The 26,134-nt window shown below is 39.7% G+C and overlaps 1 protein-coding gene across 1 annotated transcript in view; it reads right to left on the bottom strand.

Moving 5' to 3' along the window:
- astn1 (astrotactin 1) overlaps nt 1-26,134 on the bottom strand; it is a 374,129-nt gene that overhangs the window by 29,417 nt on the left and 318,578 nt on the right. Inside the window, exons 18-20 of the mRNA XM_035669982.1 lie at nt 18,206-18,483; nt 16,060-16,193; nt 14,792-14,943 (exon numbers count right to left, since the gene is read on the bottom strand). Of these exons, the coding sequence (XP_035525875.1) occupies nt 14,792-14,943; nt 16,060-16,193; nt 18,206-18,483 (564 nt within the window). The remainder of the gene's footprint in view (nt 1-14,791; nt 14,944-16,059; nt 16,194-18,205; nt 18,484-26,134) is intronic.

Here is a 26,134-nt window from a genome sequence, read left to right as displayed (position 1 = left end):
ACAGTGAAAGCAGTCATCCAGTAAAAGTCACGTTTACAGAGGCACATATCATGAACCTGATGAACTGAGAGGAGGGGGCAAAAGAAGAGTGGGGCAAAGAGTGGGGGAGAGCTAATGGGAAGTTAACAGTGTGTGCGCACACACACACACACCCACCACACCACACCACACACACAACACACACACACACACACACACACAGATGCTGCCTGTAAAGGTAAACACTTCAGCTTAAATGTTCTCTTTTCTCCATCCTATAACAGGTTTCACTACGGGCTGCCTGGGAATTCATCCACTTCTGTTAAAGCAGACAGCTTCCTTGTAACTAGCTGTAATTGGCAGCTACACACACACACACACACACACACACACAATTGGCAGCAAAACTCTTAACAAATAACATCTGGACTTGGTTGTCTACCTTTCCATTGAATAAAAGGCTAAGAGAGCAGCAACACAACAACAACAGATCACCGACAAACCCTTCACTGTTGTTTTTTGGCACTTCAGTGCTGGTCACAACCACTACCAGACCATAATGATTGGCCACACAGAAAGGATTGTTTTGAATTTCTGAAGAACAACATCCCATTGGATATGAAGGTAATTTTTGAATAGAGGGAACAGAAAGAGGAAGATAAGGAAGATGAGGATGAAGGAGGTTGGATGGCCTCAAGGTGTCATTTTAAAAAGTGGCCTTGTGTGGAAGAGAAGGAGGAACAGCCCTCCAATCATGTGTGCTCTCTTTGTGTTTGATATGTGCACTGCTGAGCTGCCACTTGCGTCACGCCAGTATAATTCATTGAACATTCCATCTTTGGAGAGGCGATGAATTGTTTTAGAGTTTGATAGAAGTGCATCTGACCAAATTGATAGCAGTTGCCGTGAGAGTGCTTTGCACGGCAACTGTAAATTAGGCCAAATATGTCAATAAAAGAGTGAAACACCTTGGACAAAACGGGGGGATACAACAGTCAATAACACACCAACATTGATTGAAAAGGCTGCATGCCTGTCATACCTTGTAAACAACTCTACAGTTACAATAAACAATAATAGAAAACCTGCAAGTCCACATATCAGTGCTTTATATGTGTCTTTATATGTGTGGAAGGTCAAGATTTTGGCTTTTCTGAACATTTCTGCTTTCTTTCATCTTTTCCCTCTCCTCCCTCTTTCTTTATCTGCCTTCCCTTGCACAATTTGTCTGAGCCCCCCTCTCTTATGGGCATTTCACACTAACAAAATTTTTTAAGTGCTTTTGGAGTGTTTGGGCTGTCCATCAGTCGTTCGTCTCACGCAACCGATACGCTTCTACTTCTCAGTTCACACCAACAGGATCCAAGTGTTTTTTTCCTTGCGTGCTTAGTGAAGCACAATCCCCCTAGGGAGTCAAATCACGCAGATTTCCCACTTTCCATGAACTTGTGAACTAAATCTACAACGATCCATCAAGGCCAACAGCCTCACTATGAACCTTTCTGTTTTACTGACGCTTCAAAACTAATACCTGTTTTCTGGCTGTTTTCGTCTATTGATCTGACCAGTACTTTAGGTGGTATTCCTCAACAGTGGAGATGATGGTGGAGACAGTTTAGCCAGCCACTATCCTTTCAGCACCTAAGGAGCTGTGCTGATAAAAGCACAGCTTTAGTTTTGTGCATAGTGGTGAACTTAACAGTGGATGGAGTTGGTCAGGTTCCTTCTGTTGTGATTATACATCCTTCAGTCCTTTTTTTGACAACACATTCTTTTTCCTCTTCACTGACAATCAGGGACAACTCTAAACTCTTGGTTCAAACTCCCTATCCTCAGGGAAAGGTTTTTAGTCCAAACCAGCAAGCTGACACATTGTTGTGGGAGACTGGTTCTCCATTTGTTTCAAGTCACTGTTTTTTTATTTCTCTCACCATAATTGTGTGTCTATTAAGCATGACAACACAGGTTCCCTTACCTATATGAAGTAGTCATTTTAAACCAAACCACAACCTTACATCCTAACCCTAACCAAGTCTAACCAATTTTTGTGCCTAAACCTAACCAAACCTTAAATAACCAATGTGTAGGATTTAACGCCATTGAAACATGAAATTCCTTATCTACAGCCAGTGTTTGGTTTGTCCGTTCTGGGCTACTGTAGAAACTACTGCTACTGTAGCGGTTCAACATGGCGGACTGCATGGAAAACGTTTCTATGTGTTTTTTTGGAATTAATTTGGAGGACTAGTTTGGTATTTAGCAAGTATAATGTTTGTAAAGGTCTTAGTTCTCTTCTTATCTTAGTTTTGCATGTCAGCATCAGCATTAAACAGAAAGTGCAGTGAACTGATGATTAAGTGCTGGTCAAATATGAATTTTAAATTGCTGATGGTGCTACATGAAAAGGCTTGGAAAGTATTACAATTCATCATGCCAAAACCTTGAATATCACAAATTTTTTCCTCAGATATTTTACTATGGAATGATTGACTGACTGACTGAAAGTAGTAGACGTGCCACTGGCATAGCTAACAGAAACTTTTGTGACTGAAACTGAAACTGAGACATTGTCCAGATACTGTATGAAAAATTTTATCTTACCTCAACAGATATTAATAATTTACCACTTACACGCATGTATGTATTTGACTCTGTTCTACATAAAAAACAATTATTTACACTTCCAGCTACAAAAAGGATGCACAGCAGCTCACCATCTTTACACCTGGCGCCTCATTTCTAATGCTTTCTAGTCTGGATTAATATATGGTTCAGAAATGGTTGTGAGGTTAGGCGGTCATGGTGACCTTGACTAGACAAAGCTAGACACTAACTCTGCAACAGTAAGGGTTCAGTTGCTGGAATTCACTAATACTGTGGCAACTGGTGCTCAAGCTAAATGCAATGCAAGGCCTTCCTTTTCAGACCATACAAGCACAGTGCGCTCTGCTGTTCATTTGCATGCACTGTAAGAGGTGTTTGGAGAGGGCAACAGAGACTGTTGTGTGTGGTATTTACAGATTAACAAATCCACATGGAGAATGACATAAGCAGGGCTGGAGGTGAATCAGACAGTACCGGAATGCTATAATTGAAATGTTTTTCAGTAATTCCATCACCATATGCCAGCAAGACTGATTTATCAGTACAGTTTAACCTCTGACACATGGTAAATTTATCTTCTAGAGGGGGCCATCAGCTTTTCAACCGAGGTTTCAACCAAAGTACCCATTTGTAATTGGCAGTTCAAAGCTGCTGTCAGGAATTACACAGCTCATGTATGTGATACAATAATATGACACAAATAAAATGAATGAATAAGACTGTGAGCACAGTATAAATATAATAAATATCTAATGTCGTATCTAATGAAGTCTTGCTGTACTGCCCTGTTGTACAAGACTTGTCCCATTAGCTATCTGTCCTTGGTCAAGGGACTCAGAACTCAGAATAAAGTGTGAAACTGAATAATCTGACACTATCAATAACCAGCTGAATAAATATATAGAAAGAGGAGTGTATATGAGTAATGGGTCTTTGTATGTATTAGGTCATTCCTCATCCGGATGCCCAGCAGAAAAAGTAAGACACTGGCACGACAGCATTCCTTGCAAATTATGTGTCGTTTCTTTTACCTCAGGAAAACATTGAGCTCCTAGAGAGATGATTTCAAATATCTTCAATGGAAAAAACAACAATCAAAGGGACCCAGTTATGGACCATTCATAAAATAATTTTAAGTTGGGGCTTTAAATTAACAAGGCCTTGTACAGCATGTTGTATTGCAGTTTAGCCTGTTAATGGTCTAAACCATGTAACATAAAAGTACAACATAGGAAAATATCTGAATGTATCATATGTCAATCATAATGTACATGTGGTAAGCTGTTGAGTCTCCCATGATGACAAATCCTGACACAGGGAAGTGCTTGAAGGCAGGCATGGGCCAGCATATGCTTTGGTGGTTTGACCCTGGCTCCATAAACTGGCTATTGAAACCTGGAATGTCATCTCTCCTTTGGGGGAGGCACATATGCAGTTCTGACTTGTCATGCATCTCTACTCCAGCCTTGCTAGCCTGTTGGCTAGTTGGTTTGTTTACAATGCACAGAGCTGACCATAATTGGGCAAGAGGCTGTCTCTCACGACCTGCGGTAAAACACGAAATGAGACACAGTCCAAACAATGGTTCTAAAACCTGATTATTGGATGTGTCTTAATCGGAAAATGCTCCATTCAGGATAAGGCTTAATTAGGAATAACCAAATGGAATATACTGTTGACATGACCCTTAACAAGTGCAGAATATTGTCTTATTCGGAATAATAGTGGAAAGTATGTGTGCATGTAAACGTGCACCAGCACTTATTCTGGCCCAAAACTACTTGATAGAGATTGGAATATCTCAATTTCCTGGAAAGAAGCACCGGGTTATGTGAGGATACTCAATAGTCTCCGGCTATATGATGATTTTTGCCCTGGAGTACGAGCGGGATGCCTGTTCTAGAGAGGAAAGCGCTGACTCCCATCTGTTTATGTATTGAATAGGAGTTCAGAGAAGTCAGCCTTCTTGGAAGCCCCTGGGTGGGGTCCTGGAAAGGACTCAAACTTGAAACTTCATAGGGGAATATCCATGCTCATGTTGGCAAAGATGGAGAAACTTGGAGTGATAGGGATCTTAAAACCAAGAGGTATTTTGTTATTGCACTTTACTAGTCATGGATTAACCAACACCATGTTCAACCCTGAGGCACTTCACAAGTGTACGTGGCAGAGAAGCGCAAGGCCAAAGATTGATGATGGACTTTGCAGTCAGAACATCAGATCTGAAGTGTGTGTCTTCAAAACTTGAGTAAAGAGAAATGCAGAGCTATCAACTGATGACTACCTGTGGTAAGTTGGATCAGTTGATTGGGGAAGCTGCTAGATTAGATAAACCTCAAAATGCAGTGAGGGCGAACTGGGCCCCTGTCCAGAAGATCCTCAGGTCCTACCTTTGTAGGAACGTTTCCTGCACTGTAGAACGTTTTCCACATACAGTAGTTAGGGGTCAGTCAGAATAAGATCACGGATACAAATATAAAATCTGTTTTCATTGCAGTGTCATTTGGGGGCAACCTTAGTAGCGCATATAGTGGGCAGGCACAAAGTGCACCTATGCATTAATGAGAGCCAGCTGAGGTGGTCCAGTCTTCTGATTAGGATCCATTATACACACCCTCCTGTGCATCCAAGTAGAAGGGGGGCTGATGGCAAACCCAGGACATGCTTGAGGGATTGCACATCTTGTCTAGCCTAAGAATGCTTCAGGATTCCCCAGGCGTAGCAACAATGTGGCTAGTTAAAAGGGACCTACATGTTCCAGAAAAGCAGGGGAAAATGGTTGGATAGATGGTGGGGTTCAAATTTACCCTATGTGTTTGCGATAATAGTGTTTACACCCAGCTACAAAGCAATCAAAAGACCGACTTTTGATTGCTCAAGATGAAACTGCTTACTGCAGTAAAGAGAAAGCAGGTGGGAAGGGTCGAGCAGTGGGAGCTCAGAGGAAGTGACTTGTGCTAAGAGGAAGCTCAGCCTGGTTTAGGTTTTGGGTGAGAGACAGATGTTCCGGTCACCCCTGGTGTCTGTGTGTATGTATGTGTGTGTGATGTAGATAGGTGAGTAATGTGTTTATTGATTGGAATCCTTGTACCACTGACCCTTGAGCAAACCTTGCCGTCGCTGGGTGATCAAAGCTGTTACATCATCGAATTGCTCACAGCCCAGGGGATGTTTGTTTTCACAGCGAGACTGGTCCACCCGAGTGGTGCCCTGACTTAAAGCAGACTTCCTATTCATGAAGCTTCCACACTGGGGACCGTGCATATGCGTGTGTGTGTATGTGTGCGCTTACACTATGATCTCACCTTGTGTGCCTGAAGCTTGTTAAGGGAGAGATTACTGCACAAACAAGCTGTTGTCAGCTGCAGATCTAGCCGAGTCCTGGATACTATAACCAACAGCTGTATGTATGTAGTCTTATCTAACATTACATAATGACAAACAAGAAAAAAAAAAATTACACAAATGCAACCGTGCAGCTGTCAGCGACTATAAACTGTGTATAAACAACACAGCTTTAAGGATGTTTTGTAGAAAAGTGGGATATTCCGACATCTGTTTCTGATGATCCTTCAGAGAAAGTAAAGGGCAGATATTTGGTCTTTTTTTGTTGTTTCTTCCACAGATGATCAGTAGTGTCTGTTCAGATGTTTTCCCGTAAATGGATGCTCTGTTTTGACTGTCCTTCTGGAATTTATCATGCAAGCCATTCGGGAATTAAATTCGGGGAAGAAATATTTCTGATATTGTAAGTAGCACCAAACAGAGCAGTGGTACAAGTGTGAAAACAAATAATTTATACTGGGTCAACATGCAAAATGCAGTGCAAACTATTGATAAGCACTCGATGAAAAGACTCTACCTTTAGTCAGTACTCTCACATAGCTATTTAACTTTCCCTACTCCTCTACCAACCACATCAGCTTTTGTGGGTGGTAGAGAAGCAGGGAAAAATACACATATGTAAGAGGAAAAATGTAACAGGGAAAAAATTAGAAAAACAGAAATTATCTCTGGATGTAGTACAACCACTATCTCCTCATCCATCGCATTTTCACCATCCCACATTTGGGTCTTATTTTATAACACTGTGCTGTAGTTTTGTACTATCTCTGCTTTAAGAGAAAAAGTCAGATATTGAATTTGTTAATCCAGCGAGAGAGAGGGAAGATACTTTAAAAAAACAACAAAATTAACAAACCGCACACATTTGTTAGAAAGTTTAGTAAGATTGATAGCATTAATTTAAGTTATACACCGTCATGATCCAGAGGTTCATTAGAATCACCAGAACCATAGTCAGCTGGAAAGACATTTACTTATTAAAATATCTTCCACTGATATACAGTATGTAAGCAATTGTAGAAAACAAGTCCATATATTCTTTTTGATGGATTTCCCTTGTCACTTATCTAGAGCAGGGATTCCATTTGATCTATATTACCACATTACACAGTTACATCAATGCCCGTTAAAGTATCATTAAAGATGGTGCAAAGATACAGCAATACATCCATCACAACTCCAAATTTATTATCCTGTAAAACACAATGTTGTGAATGCAGCCTACATTCATAGAGCTGGGGGTTTTGCCATTCTTTTGTCATAAAGAAGTTGTGATGAAAAATAGCTTAAATGGCCTTAAAGCTCCTCCTAAGCGCTATATAGTGTGGTGACTGATATGGTGGCTTAAAAAACATTTTGAGTGACTGTATTGTCGACTTTTCATCCAACCAATGCTGTTTGACCTGTGTTTTACCCTGTCCTGATGCCTTTTGGTAAAAAAGAAAATGAAAGAAAAGAGGATGATGAAAAGAAAGGAGAACAGGAAAACACAGAGGTGAAGAAAGAAAAGAGAGTGGAGGCCAGAAGAGGGGGCAAACGAAGAAATAAGCATAGGCAAGGAAACAATGATAAAAAAAAGGAGGTGGGCAGAAAAAGATTAAAAGTGAGGAGATAAGGATTTCTAGTTGGAGAAAAGCGATGGAGAGTAGGAACAGGAGATAAGAGGAAAGATGAGGGAGTGGTGAAGGAAAAGCAAGGAGAGAGGGGAGCGAGGCAGCCAAAGGGAGATCTGTGGAGAGATGACAGAAGACTGACAGCTGAAATCAAAACCACACCGTACACGTTCCAGATCTTTCCATCTTTTTCAACCTTGCTCCTGTCTTTTTGTTTCCTTCTCTCTTTCCCGCACTTCTCTTCTCTTCTTGGTGGTCCCCCCTCATTCCCTCCCCTCTGCCGTCCTCTCTCGTAACTCAACACAACATCCATGCCTGGCCACCTTCGCCTGCATGTTCTCCAAAGCAGTCAATCATTTGCTGAAGATGAGGTGATGAGGTGAATAGGTGGGAATCTCCGATCAGTCTCTCCTCCATTAAGTGTTTTTCTATCTTCTTTGAATGCAGCTGAGCCACCCCAAACAGAGCTGGATAACTTTCACTCAGTGTAATTAGAGCTGCGCTGGGCAATTTCGCACATCGGAGAGTCCAAATGGCACTGAGAGGTAGCTGTTAAAAGTTTTGACAACTTCAACACCCAAGTTATGGAATGTGATCTCAGTAAACTTCATAATCCCCAGGCCAATAGGTTATCTTCTTTGTATCTGGCAGACGTTAAGGAGGTGAAAGGATGTGAAGTTTAGCTTTCTCTGGATGCAGCGCTGGCTCATTTCTCTCCAGGAGAAGGTTTTGTGTGTAGCTCTCAAGATTTAATGTGTCTTTTCCAGTGGGTGGAAATGTTAGGGATAGCCATCAGCCATCACCATCTCTCCATATCAGAGAACTCTTTTATTTTTCATTTATACACAACTATATTTATCTTGCACATTAGCAATGAATGAATGAATAAATAATTTCTACTGTGGTGTTTTTGAGTTTGGTGCATACAGCTTCAGGGCAATGGCGCAGCCTTGCACTCTCTGACACTGTCAAAACTTTCACCTATTTGACTTTTTGCACTGAAAATAACCAAGCTAATTACCTGTGATCGAAATGAAAGCATCACAACCTAAGGCACACTATGCAGTTGGTTCACGTCTGTAAACCATGCCTTCCATGCACATTCCTTATCCTTTCTGTTGTGTGTGTGTAGCTCAGCTCCGCCCTCGGTCAAACAGACGCACAGACCTGCAGTGCTTTATACATCCATGACACAGACAGAGAGCAGAAGTAAGTTGGAGACAGCGGTGTAATCTGGTTGCTATGAGTCCACACATAACACCCTGTGCACTGTTCATGGCTGGGGGCAACACACAACAAAATAATAAAAAAATACAGGCAGAGGGCAGGGTTTCTGCAGCAACATACACCACCTTCTAGTGGGTCATCATAAGTAATGATTGAGAGGGATTATTTCTGTATGAGACTATACCTTGTTTTTTAGGACAATCCTGCATAGTATGCAAGGTAAAGCTGCGCTAGTATCTTTATATTACAATGGAACAAATGAGCACATATGTAGTGACAAATTCACAGTTGTCCTCAGCATTACAGAGTCTTGTAGCTTCTAGCCCATTGTTACAGCCTGCAAATTCAGTTGATTCAGTCCCGTTGCTCTCATCACCCTGTTATCAGCAAAAAAAGCTCTGATACACCCATTGTATGCTATCTGCCTAGCACAAAATGGCAGAAAAGCAAAGGTAATTAACTGGTGAAAATAGTGGAGAATTTACCTGGTAAGAGGCCAGATATTTCACTAAGGAGTTAGTAGAGAAAAAAAAGAAAAAAAGAGAGTGGATTAAGGGACTTACTTATATCAAATGGACTAACTCCTATTTAAAATGAATATTGCTCTGTGTCTGCTGGATTTGTAAATTTGCTAAAACTATTGCCACAACACATTTATGATAATAGGTACATGTTGTGTTTACGGCTTGTTCAGCTGCCCCCATGTGGCCTAAAAAACAAGTTGAATATAGTGACAAAGTGTGACTTTAAGCAGCGTGGGTGGTGACTGACGTTTTCCCCTCAGGGCTTGCTGTACTTACTGCTGAGTCTGTTAAGTATACTGCCAACCTGTAGGCTATGCTTGACAGCTTATGATACCAGCTCTCGTACAAACTGTCATCCGGACTTTCTCTACATGAAAAACTGAAAAAAAGGCACTAAAGCCTCCAAATAGATCCTTTTCTTTTCCACATGAATCTACACATAAAGACTACAAACTGCTCAGACTCTCCTCCATCGTATCACCATACAATATTACAACTAAATATTTGAGAAGGAAAACAAATCATAAATTGTTAATGTTTTACCAGTTTTATTGATTTAGAGGTCAGCACTTACACCAAAGCAACAATCCTGGCACTCGTCTAAATGTTGTTGTACAGTTTTAAACTACTAGTTTTGCAATTCCACTTTGTAACATTTTAAAGTGAAGGCCTCTTTAAGTAGTCTTTTAATAGTTTTACAGTCAAGGGATTTAATATTTTATGATATTTCAGAGGCAGACACTATTACTTTTTAAGAAATAATCCAAAATAGGTTTATCCATCACATAAATGGTTCCCACTGAAGAAGCTTCTTTCTAAGTGAAAAAACTTGGATGCTGCTAAATCCAGATCCTCCCAACACTGCAACCAACAGCACAACAACAAATATCTCTTTATGGTCACAAAGTCAAAACAGCTGCCCATGCACTTTAGTCCTAAAGTGCACAGTCCTAAGCCGACGTGGAGGTCTTTTGCAGGGCAGGGTAGACTTGATTCATGTGCTGCACCAGAAAGGTACATGTGTGTTTATTGGCCCAGATGCTAATCTCTCACGTACTACTTCTAACTTCATCAGAAAAAACTCATAATGAAATAGTAGAGGACTGTGTGCAACGCTATTTTATAATGTACTGACATGTCTTAGGTATCTATTTTGTTAGGGGAAAACAGCTCTGAAATATTTAGTAAAAGGACAATGTTTGAGTCACTCAAAGAACAAAAAAAACTTTAAGATTTTGTGCTCATATCAAATTTCCCCCTACATCAAATATTCATGGGTGCCTTTTTAGAATAGTTCTGGGTAATAATTTAATTTGGTTTGAGTCTGAATTATACAGACAAACATACAGTGTTTCTTATCACTAATAAGGTATAGAATACCTAAAGGTGAAAGAATACTTGCTGATCTTATGTCGAAAAAAACAAAACCAAAACGTACTAATCTAAAAGTAGCCACAAACATCCTAGGGCAGACATGAAAGTGCATATCATACATAAAAGGCATATTTACTCTCAAAGACTGCTCAAGTAGCATAACTAGAGTAGTTGTAAACTCAGCTTTTTTTTTTTTTTTTTACAGTGCAAAGTCATGCATTTCAGGTGGTGGAGAGAGAACTAAATTTGGCTTTAGGCAACAAGCAAGTTTGATAAATTCATCCTCTGCTTCAATTTTGCAGTGATGGATTATCCCTTCCAGGAGGACGGTGTGTCTGTGAGTTCGTTTTTGAAGCAATTAATGTAGAGTCTGTTTTTCCAGTATGAATGCAGCATACTATCTATGCTATCTCCAAAGGGCCTAGACAGAGCTAGTGATTAGCTCTGGAAGTGGCTGGAAAATGTGAAGAAATGAGTGTGGAGGTAACAGATAGTAAAGACATTTCCTTATGTAAGAAAGAGATCTCCATTAGTTTAATGAGGATGGCAAAAGTGCATGACACCATGGAAACAAGCATTGTCTTATTTAGACAACAGAACAGAATCGGTAAACTGGAAAAGCTCAGCATGACAGCAACAATCCACTCATGAGTGGAATATTCCTGTGCCACAGATTCTGTTTCTGTTTCTTTCCCAGCACCAATGCTAATTTCCATGGTTCCAAGTTCCATGGTAGTTACAGTATCTTTTTAGATATAAGACCATTTGCTGTGAGGCTGTTTATCTGATTGGAATATTCCTCTTTCATATATCTGTATCAACCACTAACTGATAACAACAAAGAGACATCAGCAGGTTATTTTAGCAGTAATGACTTAATCTGTATGTGAGATTGCAGCCGTTCCTGTTGCGTCACAGAGAAATTATGTTTCTTTCAATATGTCTGATCATGATTAACTCTCTCCAAAAACTGTAAACTTTGATGTCGTACCAAAGTACTATTCTGTGGCCTGAAAGACTGACTTTGTGGCCAGATAAGGAGTTTGTTTGAACTTGAAGTCTGAGTAAACATCATATCAAGGCACTGCAGCCGCAAAATGTTCTCTCAACCACAGAAAGCCATGCCGGATCTGAGCGTCCACCGTTTTCATCTTCTCTGTTTATCGCTCTGACAGCACAAATTAGGGTATGGGACAAACATTTGTTTTGTTAGGCTATGGAACACAGCGGTAATGTAGAGCTGACACAGACGATTTGTTCAAAGGCACAGGAAGATATTACGTTCCGAAATTCCAAAACAGAAAATGAAAGGTCATATTTGCCATTAAAGTGATATTTCATTGTTGCTCGTCAAAATGCTCCCCTGAATTTAAGTTGGAGTTGTCCTCTTGCAGTCACTATACATTAGCACAGAGGTTCCACCGACGGTGCACTTTCCATTCCTTTACTCCAACAGAAGCAAAAATATGAATATGCTCACTGAAAAAGAAACCCTGGCAAAGTCAGTAACTGCCCCTTAAGCCACAAATCTCCAGGGGCCCCAGAAGCCCCGGGTTTTAATGTGGCAATTTGTTTGTGGTAATTATAATTTTGTTTGGAAATACAGGAATGTGTACTACTAAAGCACAGCATCAGCTGTAGGTTGGTCCTTCTTTAAAGGACTAGTGTGTAGAATTTAGTGCCATCTAGTGGTGAGTTTAAGATTGCAACCAACTGAATACCGCTCACCTTCCGAACGCTGTGGTGGCTGCCTTCCATGGTATTCTTCGGCATTCGAGCGGTATTCAGTTAGTTGCAATCTTTAAAAAGTTGCTGGAACTGGAAAGTTTTATGTTTTTCAGCATCATAAAGCCTGCACAGGATTAGACTGTTGCAATGATATAGCCTGTGTAACACTTGTATTACAGTTTCCACGTTTTAACACATTTCAAAGTAATAAAATGGAGAGACAGTACGGTGTTTGACAATAACTGTACTGGGATACATGGGGTACAGCAACACAACTCAGACAAACTACATGCAGAACTTTAGGACAACACAATACTAGAACTGGTTATAATAATAATTAATATGTGTAAAGTTGATATATGATTATGGTTACATTTTCTAATGATTATTAGAGATGGCGGCAGGCACACCTATAGAAATGGCTGGGTCTCTAAAAAGGTCCAGTGAATGGGCCCTCCCCAAATCTGCTGCAACTAATACTCTAGTGTGTGTTGTTGTCTAGGCAGGAGATCATGTCCACAGTGTTCCATTATGCTTCACAATTTAGTACTTCACTCCAATAAGACTACAACTGAAAAAAAAGAGTTTCTATAAAAGTGATATTAGAACTCATCCTAGGAGCACAACAAAGAAAATGTTTCAATATCAATAGGGGGCGCTCACATTCCAGAAATGTGCATCTTTACTAATAGGCAAAATGCAGCTGCACAATAGCACCATCAAGTGCCTCTCCTCTTATATATAATGTACATAGAGTTTACACAGCACCATTGACATCCATACTTTTTTATAGATATGGAGTGGTAAATGTTTTTTGAGTCTGTAGCTAAAATGAACATTAATGCTGAACCTATAGCTCATATGCACTATAATAGCACTAAGAAAGAAAATGCTCTGCTTTCCTCTCCCATCTGAATCTGCTGCATTGATTAATGATACTCACTGTTGTGACTAATACAGTTTATTCTCTCATTAAGCTACAACAAACTTTGGTACTCACAGGGAACTGTAACAGTCTCCATTATGGATTGGGTCATTATTGCTAAAATAAACTGCCCCTGTTTTGCCAGCTTCCACTCATATAGGTCCAGCCAAATAAGCTGTGCTCTCGGTTATGGATGACAGAGCTACACACTCTCCTGCTGCTCCTGTGGCTGCTTACATGATTTCCTCCTTTTAGTGAAAACACAAGGGAAAACATACCCTAATAAGCAAATAACTAAATCCATGTGGATTAAGAATAAAACAATATAAAACCCTTTGAAAACAATTATGGAAAAAAGACTCTTGGAAAAAGGCAAAGAACTTTTACGGTAAAGTTTAAAACACTTTTGTGTTTATATTTGTCAATTACTGTGAACACTGATTAAAAAGAATGTCAGACAGTCAAATGGCTAATTTGTCATTACCAGTAAGACAAATTGCAAGGCTCCTTTTTTGCAACACTGCACGCAATTACAGTAGTACATTAGATAACAATGTGTATGTAAATACAGTACAAAGCTGATAATTTTATGAAATCAGTCCAACCAAAATAAATACGTCAGTACTTCATTACTATTATTACTTGTGTACACCATCTTGTGGAGGCCTTAAAAACTACAAGTGAAATAGGTCTATAACAAATGGAGTGATGTATAAACCTGGACAAAGTTAGGATGATGTACACTAAAATAATCAGTTCATGTAAGGCTGTATAAAATACACTTTCACAAACTACAAGGAAAAGTCTTTCGAAATTCACAAAAGTACCAAGCTTTTCCCACAACAGCAGCAATATAAGGGGTTCATATTCAATGTGGCAAATACTCGTTTGCAAACTGTAAACCTAGTATGACGAAATCCCTCCTTTTCACCTTTGGACGAGGATTTCTTCCAGGTGGTAGACTAGATAAAACAAGTTAGGCTTATGTGGCCACATGGTGCTGACAAATTGGAGGTTTATGATTTGAGCCAGCATAAATAATGAACAGTGGCCAACAGCTGTCCATACAAACTGAGGCCAACTGACTTACTCATTACCCATCTCTGCACATCCAAAACATCAACAGTCCCTGTTGCTGGTTCGGTAAATGTTGGAAACACAGAGAGTGAGCTGGAGGAACCGGCTGGAGGAAGGAATGACAAGAGTCCAAGAGAATGACACTTGGTCACTGTAAGTGGATGGTCAAGTCCTAGATCTATAAACGTAACTAAGGAGTCTTGAATGCAAACATTATTTATTAATATATTATTATTTTACTTTACTTTCTGGACTGTCATTTTTTTTCATTAACCACACCTATGCATCACTGCTTGCCTGTAAACATTAGCCTATTTCACACATTTTCCAACTGTTGGTCATTGTTTATCATCAATGGCCAAACTCTTGATGTGGGCAGCTCTGGACTGACGTACCTGTCTCAACTTTGGAGTGGTCGGTCCTCTCTGTCACCTTCTCCTGGCTGATGAGGTAATCGACAATCCGCACGCCGATTGGTGGCTCGGTGTGGTTCCACTCCATGATGACCAATGAGCTGCTGGGCTCGTAGGTGTAAGACAGTTTCAGCCTGGCAACAGAGTGACAGAGATGCAAAACCAGGTCACTGAGTGAAAGATGTTGTCAGCAAACTGGTCTCATTACTGTAATTTACAGCTAACATTACCCCTAGTGTTGTGCAAAACTGCAACCTAATGAAAACATATTCTGCAATGTCACAAACACTTCTGTCAACAGAAAATATGACCATTTATCCCCTGATGTCTGACTTATTCTAGAGCGGCCATCTGCAGCTATGTGACATTAAGACCCATGTTTTCAATACTGCTGCTCATTTCATTGATTAGCACACACAAACAGAAGAGGAGAACAAAATGTATGACAAATTCACCCCCCTCCCCCATATTATAGACTGGTGTCTACATAGGACATAGCAACAAGACACTTAGACTGAAAGACAGTACGGCTACAAAGGTTGTGGCCTTTTTAGTTGTTTTCTCTGTTAAATTGTTTTGTATCTTTTTTGTTGTTTTGTGTCCCTTTGTTGTTGTTTTGGGTCTCTGTGTATTTTTTCACCTCTTTGTCATTATTTTGCATCTCCTTAGTGTTTGTTTTGGGTATCTTTGCAGACTTGTATCTTTTTGTGATAGTTTTGAATCCCTTTGTAGTTGTTTTGCTTATCTGTCATTGTTTTGCGTCTGTGTGGTAATTTTGTGTTGCTTTGTAGTTTTGGGTGTCTTTGTAGTTGTTTAGCATCTCTCTGTAGTTGTTTCATGCATCTTTGTGGTGGTTTTTCATCTCTTTGCACTCATTGTATGTCCTTTAACTGAGCTCTGTGATATTTAATTATAATAATAAGTAATTATAAACAGTTACTTCAAACAGAGACTCTGGCCAAGTGGCACCCTGACAACTGAATTTGAAAAATGAAAACTCCAATTTCAATCTGTGAAATACAATTTTGAATTTTGCATCCAATATTCAGGTTGAACGTTTCAGTTCATGTTTGTGGCCCATTAAGTAATCTTTGGTAGAAAATCCATGCATCCTGATGGCACATTACTTGAGACCACTGCAGCAGGACACTGAGTTCTGCCAGCAAAATGATGGATGGTGATGGCATTTACCACAACCCATTTTATAGTGATGTGTTTGGAGAAAAGTAATATTATTCTAAGTTACTAACATAGGTTGGGGAAGTGGGGCGCAGGTGGGCAGTCCGTCTGTGCCAAAAGCACTGGAATCACACCGACACCAGTCATCGATAACATCACCTTTCCCTGAACACCACAGCATGCTCATCATCGCCTCCTGAAGAGCCTACAGAGAGGGGGGGGGGCAGACAAAAACAAACACAACACCTAAATTCAAAGCACATGTCATATTGGAACATGCAATATTCAAATTTATCTCATCAGCTATTTTATATTGTTGTTTTTACTTCAAATGAGGACATTAAAAATATTTCCAACATTTTTGGTTTTGGGGCATTTTATGTCTTTACTAGAGAGGGAAAAATGGAGAGAGAATAGGAAATGAGGTAAAAACAGGGATGGGGAACGGCATGCAACAAAGTGTCTCTGACCAGATGCGAATCAGGAACATTGTACTTTATAGTCAACACCTTAAACCCTAGGCCACAAAGACACCATCTCCCATATTTTGGACTTTGTTATCAAACTAATTCCTCCCTGCAAGTCTCCCACCAAACTGACATTCTGTCCACTGTGACCTTGACATTAGACCTTTATTTGTAATTTTATCTGTTCTCTTCTATTTGAGCTTCTGTTCCATTCAGGTCAAACAGAGTCAGGGTGCTGTTTTGTGCATGTTGGCTCACTGGAAAAAGGCTCTGCTATACTAAATGGAACAGAACCTTCATTGATTACATCTGTGTTTAACTTACTATTTCATGTCAAAATGGCTGCTGTGAAAAAGGTCAATTGTCTTAATTAGTGTAGTGTAAGGTAGCTTACTATAAGATAAAATAATATATGTATAAGTGTTAGTGTGTATTAACTATACTTATTATATATACACTATACTATTATATTTTCATACTCCCCTTCAGGGTGCAATTAATGGCACCTCTGTGGTTGTTTTGGACTTGATATCTCCGAGCTCTGTGTTATGTTGTAAATAATCTGATGTGTACGTAATTTATTGGCCCGACCTCAGATTCACATGTAAGCTTACTCTGGTGAAGTCTATATAATGACCTTCTCTATGACATGTTAAGTATTTTCTTTTTGAGAGCATTTATTCTATGTTGGCCCCTTTTCCTCTTGAAATTGTCCCTTTACTGTTTTTGTAATACATATTCAAAACAAATACTTTCATTCTTTAACAAAAAACAAGTAAATATTCCTAAAATCTGAGCTCAATCAATATGAAATCTGCCTTAAATTGCAGTACAAAATGTTGCTTTTGCATTAGATGTTGACTTTATAGTTATAGTTAGTTATAGTTATTAATAGGGATCCTAAATAAAATACATAAATATACCTATATACACCAATTCATCAGAGATACACAGATACACACCCCTAGTAAACACATGTAATCGGGATGAAGCCAAAAGCTAATTTATTCAAAATGTAGCCTGTGCATGGTGTCTAGCTGCACAGTCAAGCACCAGCAACCTCCACAACAGCTTTTGTCAATAACAGCAGCTGTATCCATCTGCCTGAGCTTAAGGATGAAAGCCTGACACCCCAGGGTTGGTGGACAGCACCGTATCGACCTTTCGTCCTGCTGGAAGAGCAGAAGCGGTATCGACGTGCGGTATCGACGTACAGTATCGACAGAGTCAAATAAGTCACAGCACAGTACGGCAGATTATGGCACAGCATGCTGCCAGCACAGTAAGGCACGATACTCCAAGAGGAAAAGACTTCACTATTAAGTCCTCTGTTTCTGTAACCTGTTTCATAATGAGGCCATGAGGTTGGATCACCCACATAAAGTCACAAACACATGGTGAGTTTCATTGCAGGATGCCAGTTAATAGACTGTAGAGTAATGTTTAATGATCCCACCCCCACACTAATGCCTCGATTTTTTATTAACTGCTGTCCTCTCATGTTAAAGTAGCTTCGATGAGAAAAAATGGTGGAAACGTTTACATTAAAGTAAAACTACTTTGATTTTGGGATGACAAGGACATTGGACAATAAACGCTTCCTTTAATCATTCCAATGAAAGGTAAGTGAGATAATCCAGTTCAGGAGGACGAGAGAAGATGCAACAACCAATTTCAAGGGTGTCACAGAAAGTGATATAACGTACCCTGTAAGAAATTGGTGTTTTCAGACATTAGACACTGTACACACCTGGTAGGTCTCATTGTTGGACACCAATTCATAGATGGGTGCGGCCTTGGTGATCTGGAGCAGGACGGGCTCAGACTGCTGCCGTCCTTGCAACGCCCTCGGGCTCATGTGGCAGAGGTGACAGGAGCGCGGGCACTGGCCTTGGCTGGTGCAGTCCATGCGGACTCCGGCTGCCATGCGCTTTGCACCTGTGTCCAGCAGGCTGGCGATGTATGCGGGGTAGGTCAGCGTCCTCGGCTCCTTGTCGCGCTCCTCTGACTCCTCCGAAGGTGAGTTACCTGATAGTACAGAAGGGGAAAAAGGTTGGTTATCTCTTTTTAGGAAATAAAATATAAATAAGCAAATATCACAAAACGTCAACTATGAAAATACATGAATTATATACTTGTTATATATAAACTAGACGGATGGTGAGGTCACATGATCCTAATGAGATAATGTATTTAGGAATGAAAAAACTGAACTGAGATTTTTCTTTTGCCTTTGTAGCAATATTGCAAAACTACAAAGCATTAAATTCCCAAATCCCCCTTTCTGGAGACTTTTTAGCTTTTCTGCATCACAGGCAGAAAACATGAGCAGAAGTGTAAATATTTGGGCCATGGCTACAGCTACAGTCCTCAGAGTTCCCTTGAGCAAAGAAGGTGAATTGGGAGACCTGTACAGTAAATAAATACATTATTATCCCTTGTCTCAAACATCAATGTGAAACAGCTGCCAGCCCTCTGACCTGAGAACAGACAGATCTACAGTACATGTTTTACATCAGAGGTTAGACACGTAAGCTGTGCCAATTGTATGTAGGTCTCCTAAAGAAAAATAACTAACTTTTATTTTAAGCATTCACAAAGAATGCTGACTAAAGAAAACAGATTCTATAACTGCTGTCAAACCAAAGTCAGAAATCACTCTGATGGAGGTGGACGTGTCAATGAGACAACTTTACTTTCATCAAGCAGGAAAAAATATTGCTCCATTAACCATTACATGGCCAGGAGACAATCACTATGGGTGTTACGATGGCCATGTAGACAAAGTTCTTATTGGACATTGCTTGTGAACGGTTGCCGTTTATTTTTTAGTTAGAGTTCTGTACCCACCAGGTTCCTGAAAAGTTGACTTTTGCAAAAGTGTGTTGAGTTAACTTTTGTATTATGTATGTAAATATGCGAATAAAATATTCCACCCATAAAACGTTATTTTGCCTTAGAGTGGGACGTCCACTTGCGAGCAGAGATAGTGAGCAGCGAGAGAGGGATACATGCCTCATGCAGAACTTTTACACTATTCTTAACACTATTTTTAAAAGGGGGAAATTTGTCAGATGACCATTTTGAGAGACTGCTAGCAAACGCAAGCAATTTAAAAAGCTCAAGCACCAATTAGGGAATAGGCTTGTAGTGCGAGCTGCCTTTGATGAACTACAACTCAGGTTTATGAGCCATGGGATGATGGGAAAACACAAGCCCAGGGACCACATGTGCACAAGAATGAAGGCAAAGAGAAGGCCATTTCTTTTGAATGTGTAATGTGAATTATTGTGTGCATTAATGTTTACTTTTTGTTTCACAACTCTGATAAAGTAATGTTTTGTTGCGCTTTCATTTTCTTTTTATTGAATGTAACAGATTTAATTCCTTAAATGAATATAAAATAAATATATACATAGTCACACATAATACCTCCAAACAAACTCTCTTTCTCATACACCCACATTCAAACCCACTGAACACTTGCTGCACATCATTTCTTGCACTTAAGAATTTAGGAGGACAAACAACATATCTGTGTCTGACTTGATGACTGATAACAATGAGCAGTCAAATACAAAAGCTAAAGAGCGGGCACCAGACTGTCTCTGTGGATAATGAGCGATGCGATACACATTTGTGTACGTGTGTGTGTGTGCCTGAAAGTAGGTGACCATCATTAAAAAGAGATTGAGAAAGTTCTACAATAACAATACTCAGTGTTTGCACTGGTTTGTTAGTAATTAACAGCATAATGATAACACTTCATCTCCCACACACCTGTGACATACACACACACTTCACACCCACCGAGTCATTAAGTTTCACAGGATTTCCAAGTAATCTCATGAATGACAAGCTACAGTAAATTTAATTCAGCTCAATAAAGGATAATAAAAAGTCAAAAAACTACAGTGTGAATCTGTAGACATTGTGTTTTTTGTTGTCAGTGTTGGGGAGATCACTTTTGAAATGTAATAGGTTACAGATTAATAGTTATTATGCGTAACTAGTACTCCTGTTATGACCTTTCAAAAGTTGAATTTTGAACACAAGGGAGCAGTTTCACAAAGATGTTTCAGACTGGTGTATAGTGTTGGACTAATATTAATTTTGCTCTTAGATCAGTTTAATTAACACATTTTAAGCTTAAGAAGTTCTCCACCCCACCACAATGTTAACTCAGTGAAGTGAATTTCAGTGAAGTTTTTATCAGTGGCACTAGCTGACCAGTGACAGAAAAATATATAATAATAACAATTAACTATTAATTTATTTATACAGCACTTTTCAAAACAAAGTTACAAAATGCTGGAACTAGGATTAAAAATATTTAAGGACTCAATAAGGCAAAAATAAATTCAGTAAAAATCACATGGACGTGAGGTAGAATTAAAAGAATAAAAGACCCCCATCAGTAAAAATAAGTACTAATTTAACTACGTACTAGCATTGTCAAATAATGCTCCAAGGTTTCTGTCTGAAATTTGATGACAAGGATCCAAAATTGTTTTGTAGAACAAGAATTTACCCAGAACGAGTTTTACTTACGACTAAACTAGAAAGCAGATGAATGCAGACATCCATCTAAAATATGACTGTTTGTTAGATCTAAACCAGTAACTTTGTGAAACTGGCCCATGGTCACTAGGATATTTCAAACAGAGTCAGGAAGTAGTAAGAAAATATGGTGTGTATAAAACCTAAACCATCAAAATACAAAATGAAAGTAAAAGTACTTCAAGCCACTATGTACAGAACTTTTATTGGGATTTTAATACCTTGTAATGTATTGCTTGTCATGACATACATTTTTGTTTTTTGCATATAAATGAGAAAATGCAAGTTTTTAGCCCTTTCATCTTAAAGAGGTGAGATCTGAATATTAATTTGAAAAAGTGGCTTGTCAAACCTAACAAAAAGAAATGGAGACCCTGAGCCAAGCACACATTGGCGCACTAGAACCACCAAAAGATATAAAGGAAATAACAACAACAGAACTGAAGCCAAGAGAAACATGACTACTCCTGGTGCCATGTTCTTGAAACACTGTGGTGCACCTGGGCCCTTTATATAAAATGACAATCAGACCAGACGGGGTACAAGTCAAAGGAAAGGATAACACAATTCAAATAAATGTCAGATAAGAGCAGGGGGGCACATAACAACTCACAAATACCTAATATGCTAAACTAAGACAAATGACACCCAACCTGGGAAATTTAACCGTCAGGTATACTGAATGAAAGTCTCCTATGATAATCCAGCTGCCTCCGGATCCAGTAATGGATTGTAAACCAACTAAATTGCAGTTTAATTTGTGTTTGTATACATCCCACAAAATCAGAACATTCCAGGTCTAATAATATTGTTGATTTGTACTTCCCTTGCTAGTCGTGTCTTTTTGCATGCGTGTTTGTGTTGATCATGACCTTGACAATGTTAGCATGCAGCTCTGGGGCCTCCTGATTGGGTCACTGAGTCAAATTGACAGATAAACCCTTATCAATTGGAGGAATGTGTAGGTAAATTAGGTCTGCTAGAGGGGCGAGTCACATCAGGGGAGAACAAAATCAAACCGCTCACACGTGTTGACCCCTGAGCGGCATTGGTGTGTGTGCGTGAGCGTAAATAAAATCTCTAAGTAGAGGCACTCTGCAGGCCATAACTCTGCCTGACTAATCAAAGGCGATAAAGATGAGGATTAGGCTTTTGTTTGTAGTGTGTAAGAGGGTTGGTCGAAGAAAAATCAACGAGAAATAGAAAACACACCTCAGAGTTTCAAGACGAATATCCAGAACCAAGTTGTGAAATGCAAAATATTTGCATTCACAGACTTGTCCCTCTGTATGTTGCCAAGAATGTCAATGTCCTTGCTCTTCTGACCAGCCAAACTTTAATCTATCCTTGTCAAACTGGCTCACTTCCCACTAATCAGCTCTCATCACTCGATCTTCACTTGCCATGTCCTGGCAGATGGAAATTAAATGTGGCAGTTATATTAGGACAGCTGGGTGCCTTTTAGGGCAAAGAAGATTGGCAATGATTAGTTCAGTTTAGTCTTGGTTTAGTTCAGCAGCGTTCAGTGTCAGCTGGGACCACGGGGGATATTGAAATGGATGAGCAGCCCCGGCCTGAAGACACCTGATGGCCAAACATACACAGCACATTATGGCACTAAACCCTCTCCAAATAACGTCAACTTTACAATTTACTCGCCACTGCTGGTATTGTCATCTCATAGGAGGGCCACATATCTTTTATCACCACTTTATCATGAAACCCAAAAACCTGCTCTCTTCTTATCAACCCTTTGCACACAAACAAACTACATGTTCTGAAATAGAATTGTGCTTTTATTATATTATATTTTTGAAATCATGCTGCAGGCTGGACGGAGGAGGATGGAGGGCTGGAAATGGCCCCCGGGCTGGCAGTTTGAGGCCCCTGGCATAGATACAGTATATTACCATAAAACTTCCTTTATTTGGAACAGGAATCTATGTGACAGGCATAAAATTAGCGGAACGATTATAGTGTGGAGAATCTAACCAATGTAATGATGTGCAGCATGTCCATATTGAGTTTAAAACTTTATATTTGTGTAGGCAATCTAAACAGCTTAGAACTCACTCAATTGGGCAAGCCGGTGGGTTTTAAGAGGTTTTCTACATTCAGAGAATTTCTTCAAAGATCACCTGTTGGTCCTAGTTTTTGAGGAGGCTTTTTTGACCAACCCAAAAATGCCCACCATTTGTGACCTCGTAGGAAAACTGCCACTTTCACAAAAACAGGAAAACACTGTAAAAACAGGATATTACTATTTTGTTGTGACTTGTTAACAGCACTCAGTAATAACACACAAGTTGTTACTTTTGTTTCTGTGCCTTCATAAGTGGACACAACTGCTGTTTTGCACATGACAACTGTTGTTCCCTTTAAAATTGCCCTCCTGAACAGTGTGTGAAAAGCCTCTCTTGACCACTTAGACACTCAGACACACATCAAGAGTCACTTTAGAGTCACCCAACCAGCTCCTCTGGAGGAGAATCAAAGTCGTGTGGTCGGTTACTGCTTAATGAGTGTTCACTTATTTCCTGACAGACTGCTTCAGTGTTTACTGAATTGGAATTTATGTGTGACGCATAACGTGCATCCATCCCCTTTTAAGTGGCTTTTTAAGTAGACTTCATGCTCCTCATAATCACACTGAGTATACTACAAGAAAAAAGTGGCCACTATGTGAACTTGATTCTCACTCTTAGTTCATCAAATATGGCAGCTTGGTCAGTGGCCCAACGCTTCAAACTAGGATGCTATAGCTCCCCCAGCGTCAGTTTTGCATGTGCAAGTTAGCAACAATTAATATGCAACATCTAGTAACAGAGATAAATATGCAATGCCCAGTTAGACATTCAAAATAAAGCACGCTGATAAACATTTATTAATGAGTTAAATGGTCACAGCTTGGTTAAACAATATATGTATACCACTTACACAGTGGTATATATTGTATAATGGTATACATGGTACAGTGCAAGTAATGTAACTTGTAACACTGACTTTTGGTTTCCCAGGGGACACGAACAGCTCCTACTACAGCGTCCTACTTTGAAGCGCAGGGCCACTGACCGAGCCGCCATATTTGACAACTTGTGAGTGAGAAAGGGCTGTCAAGGAACATGGGTGCGTGACGGTTTGATGCAAATGAGTGTCTTTGTTCCAACCGCTCATCTTCCCAAGGTGAACTACAGGTTGTGAAAATATTATTTTATCTAATGCTGTATTCTTCTGTCACACAAAAGAAAACAAGAGAACACCATTCTCGTCTTTGAACTTTGCGTAACCTCTTTCTCCTTTTGTCATTCTCCGCCTTCCTTTCTTTGTACAGCATCTCCTCTTTGTGATTCCTCCCCCACTCTATCACCCAGTAAAAAGCACGATAGCACCTTTTTTCACAATGCAAATACATGTGTGGTAGGTGTGAGGGAGGAAAGCTGTAATGTAATATTCCTTCTCAGCATCTCCCTACTAAAACAAGAAAACAAATCTCTCTTCTCTCACATTTTCTGACACTTTCTCCGCTTTTGCATTCTCACCATAACTCTCTTTTGCTCACTTTCTCATTTCCACCTTTTTTCATCTGACAGTCTTTAGCTGTCTTTTAGTCCAATAGGTGCATTCGCACTCTTATAAGCACCTGTAAACTGCTGTCAACTTCAACCCACGCACACACGCCGGCTTTTAGTTATTCCTAATGACTGGCAGTATATTGCTTTGAAGAAAATACATTGAGTAAAATACACACACATGCAAGCACACATACACAAAGCTCATTAAATGTAATCTGTGTTTGACAGAGTCAGACGTCTCACAGAGAAAAGTGATGACAAGACAAAATAAAGTGAAAGAACCTCAAAATCCTCCTCCTCCTCCTGCACTTCGTTCCTCCACAAATACAGTTTTGGAACCACATTTGTCTGGACGTTACCCAATTTGATTTATTTCTGACCACAAGGGTTGAGCCAAGAGTACCTTTGCGAGTCTGTGTGAGTGAGTCCGTGTATTACTTTCATGCTTGTGTAAACATATTTCAGTTTTAGAAGTGCTGAAAGTGATTTAGGTCAGTCCTTATTTCTTTAAGGGGTAGATTGTTGCTTAGATCTTGGGGTTAGCATTGCAGCCAGCTGAAGGTTTACAACTAGGTGAAGATTAAAGCTCCACTAATCAACATCTTTTATATCAAACAATTGCTTAATGGTTACATGTAATGCAAAGTGATGACCCTTGCTTTTCAGTTCCACTCACCTTTATGTGATCTCATTTGGCTGATTGTTTTAGTTTTACGACACGCTAACTCTTTCAGCAGTAGCACCAGTCAGCTCTTTTTTAGAAACAGAATGCAAAAAAGTTTAAGCGAAAGTTAATTTGCTGGTACCAAAACAAGAGACAGACAGAGTTAGCGACCTATAACAGCTATAAAGCCAGATATTTTCCCCAGCAGTTGCTAGAGACCAAAACTGGACTAAAAAGGAGAATGAATATAGACTTAAATGTACCAGGTGTCCAGAAACTTGGCACCAAAGAAATGCTAAATAGGTGACAAGGCAATATGTAAGATTTGTCTCATTCAGCTAAAATTGCAACAGTAACACTTGTTACAAATGCTGGGGCGTCCTTGCTGCAGCACTGGGTTCGACTTCAACCTGTGGCCCTTCGCTGCAATGTCATCCCCCCTCTCTCTCTTTGCCCTCTTTCCTGTCACTCTTCAGCTGTCACTATCAATTTAGGTGCAATAAAAGCCCCCCAAATATATATATATATATATATAAAAAAAGTCAAATGCCGCTGATTTTATAGTGCGTTTGGGAGTAGTATGGCATATGAGAAAAAAAGTTGTATAAAGCCTCTTGTGGGTCTAGAGGGAGCCGGCAGTAAGTATGATGATTGCCTCTAAGGCTGAGGACCCTTCAAGTCACAACGGTTTATATGTGGTCTATTATAAATTTTAAAAAGAAATCTGGGGCTATGTAGTTAGAAGGAAGTGAGCCTAGACCTCCGTAGCCCACTCCTCACCTGCTTAAAGCTGGTACCTTGAGACTACATTAGCTGCTACTAGCATGACACACCAAAATCTCCAACGGAACTGTTAGTAGTTAGTTGTTAACTTAGGCGCCAG

Source organism: Morone saxatilis, unplaced genomic scaffold (genome assembly GCF_004916995.1).
Source record: "Morone saxatilis isolate NCDOM2014 unplaced genomic scaffold, NCSU_SB_2.0 Contig23, whole genome shotgun sequence".
NCBI lineage: Eukaryota > Metazoa > Chordata > Actinopteri > Moronidae > Morone > Morone saxatilis.
Note: the sequence above shows the minus strand (reverse complement) of the source record. Positions and strands in the feature narration are given on the sequence as shown.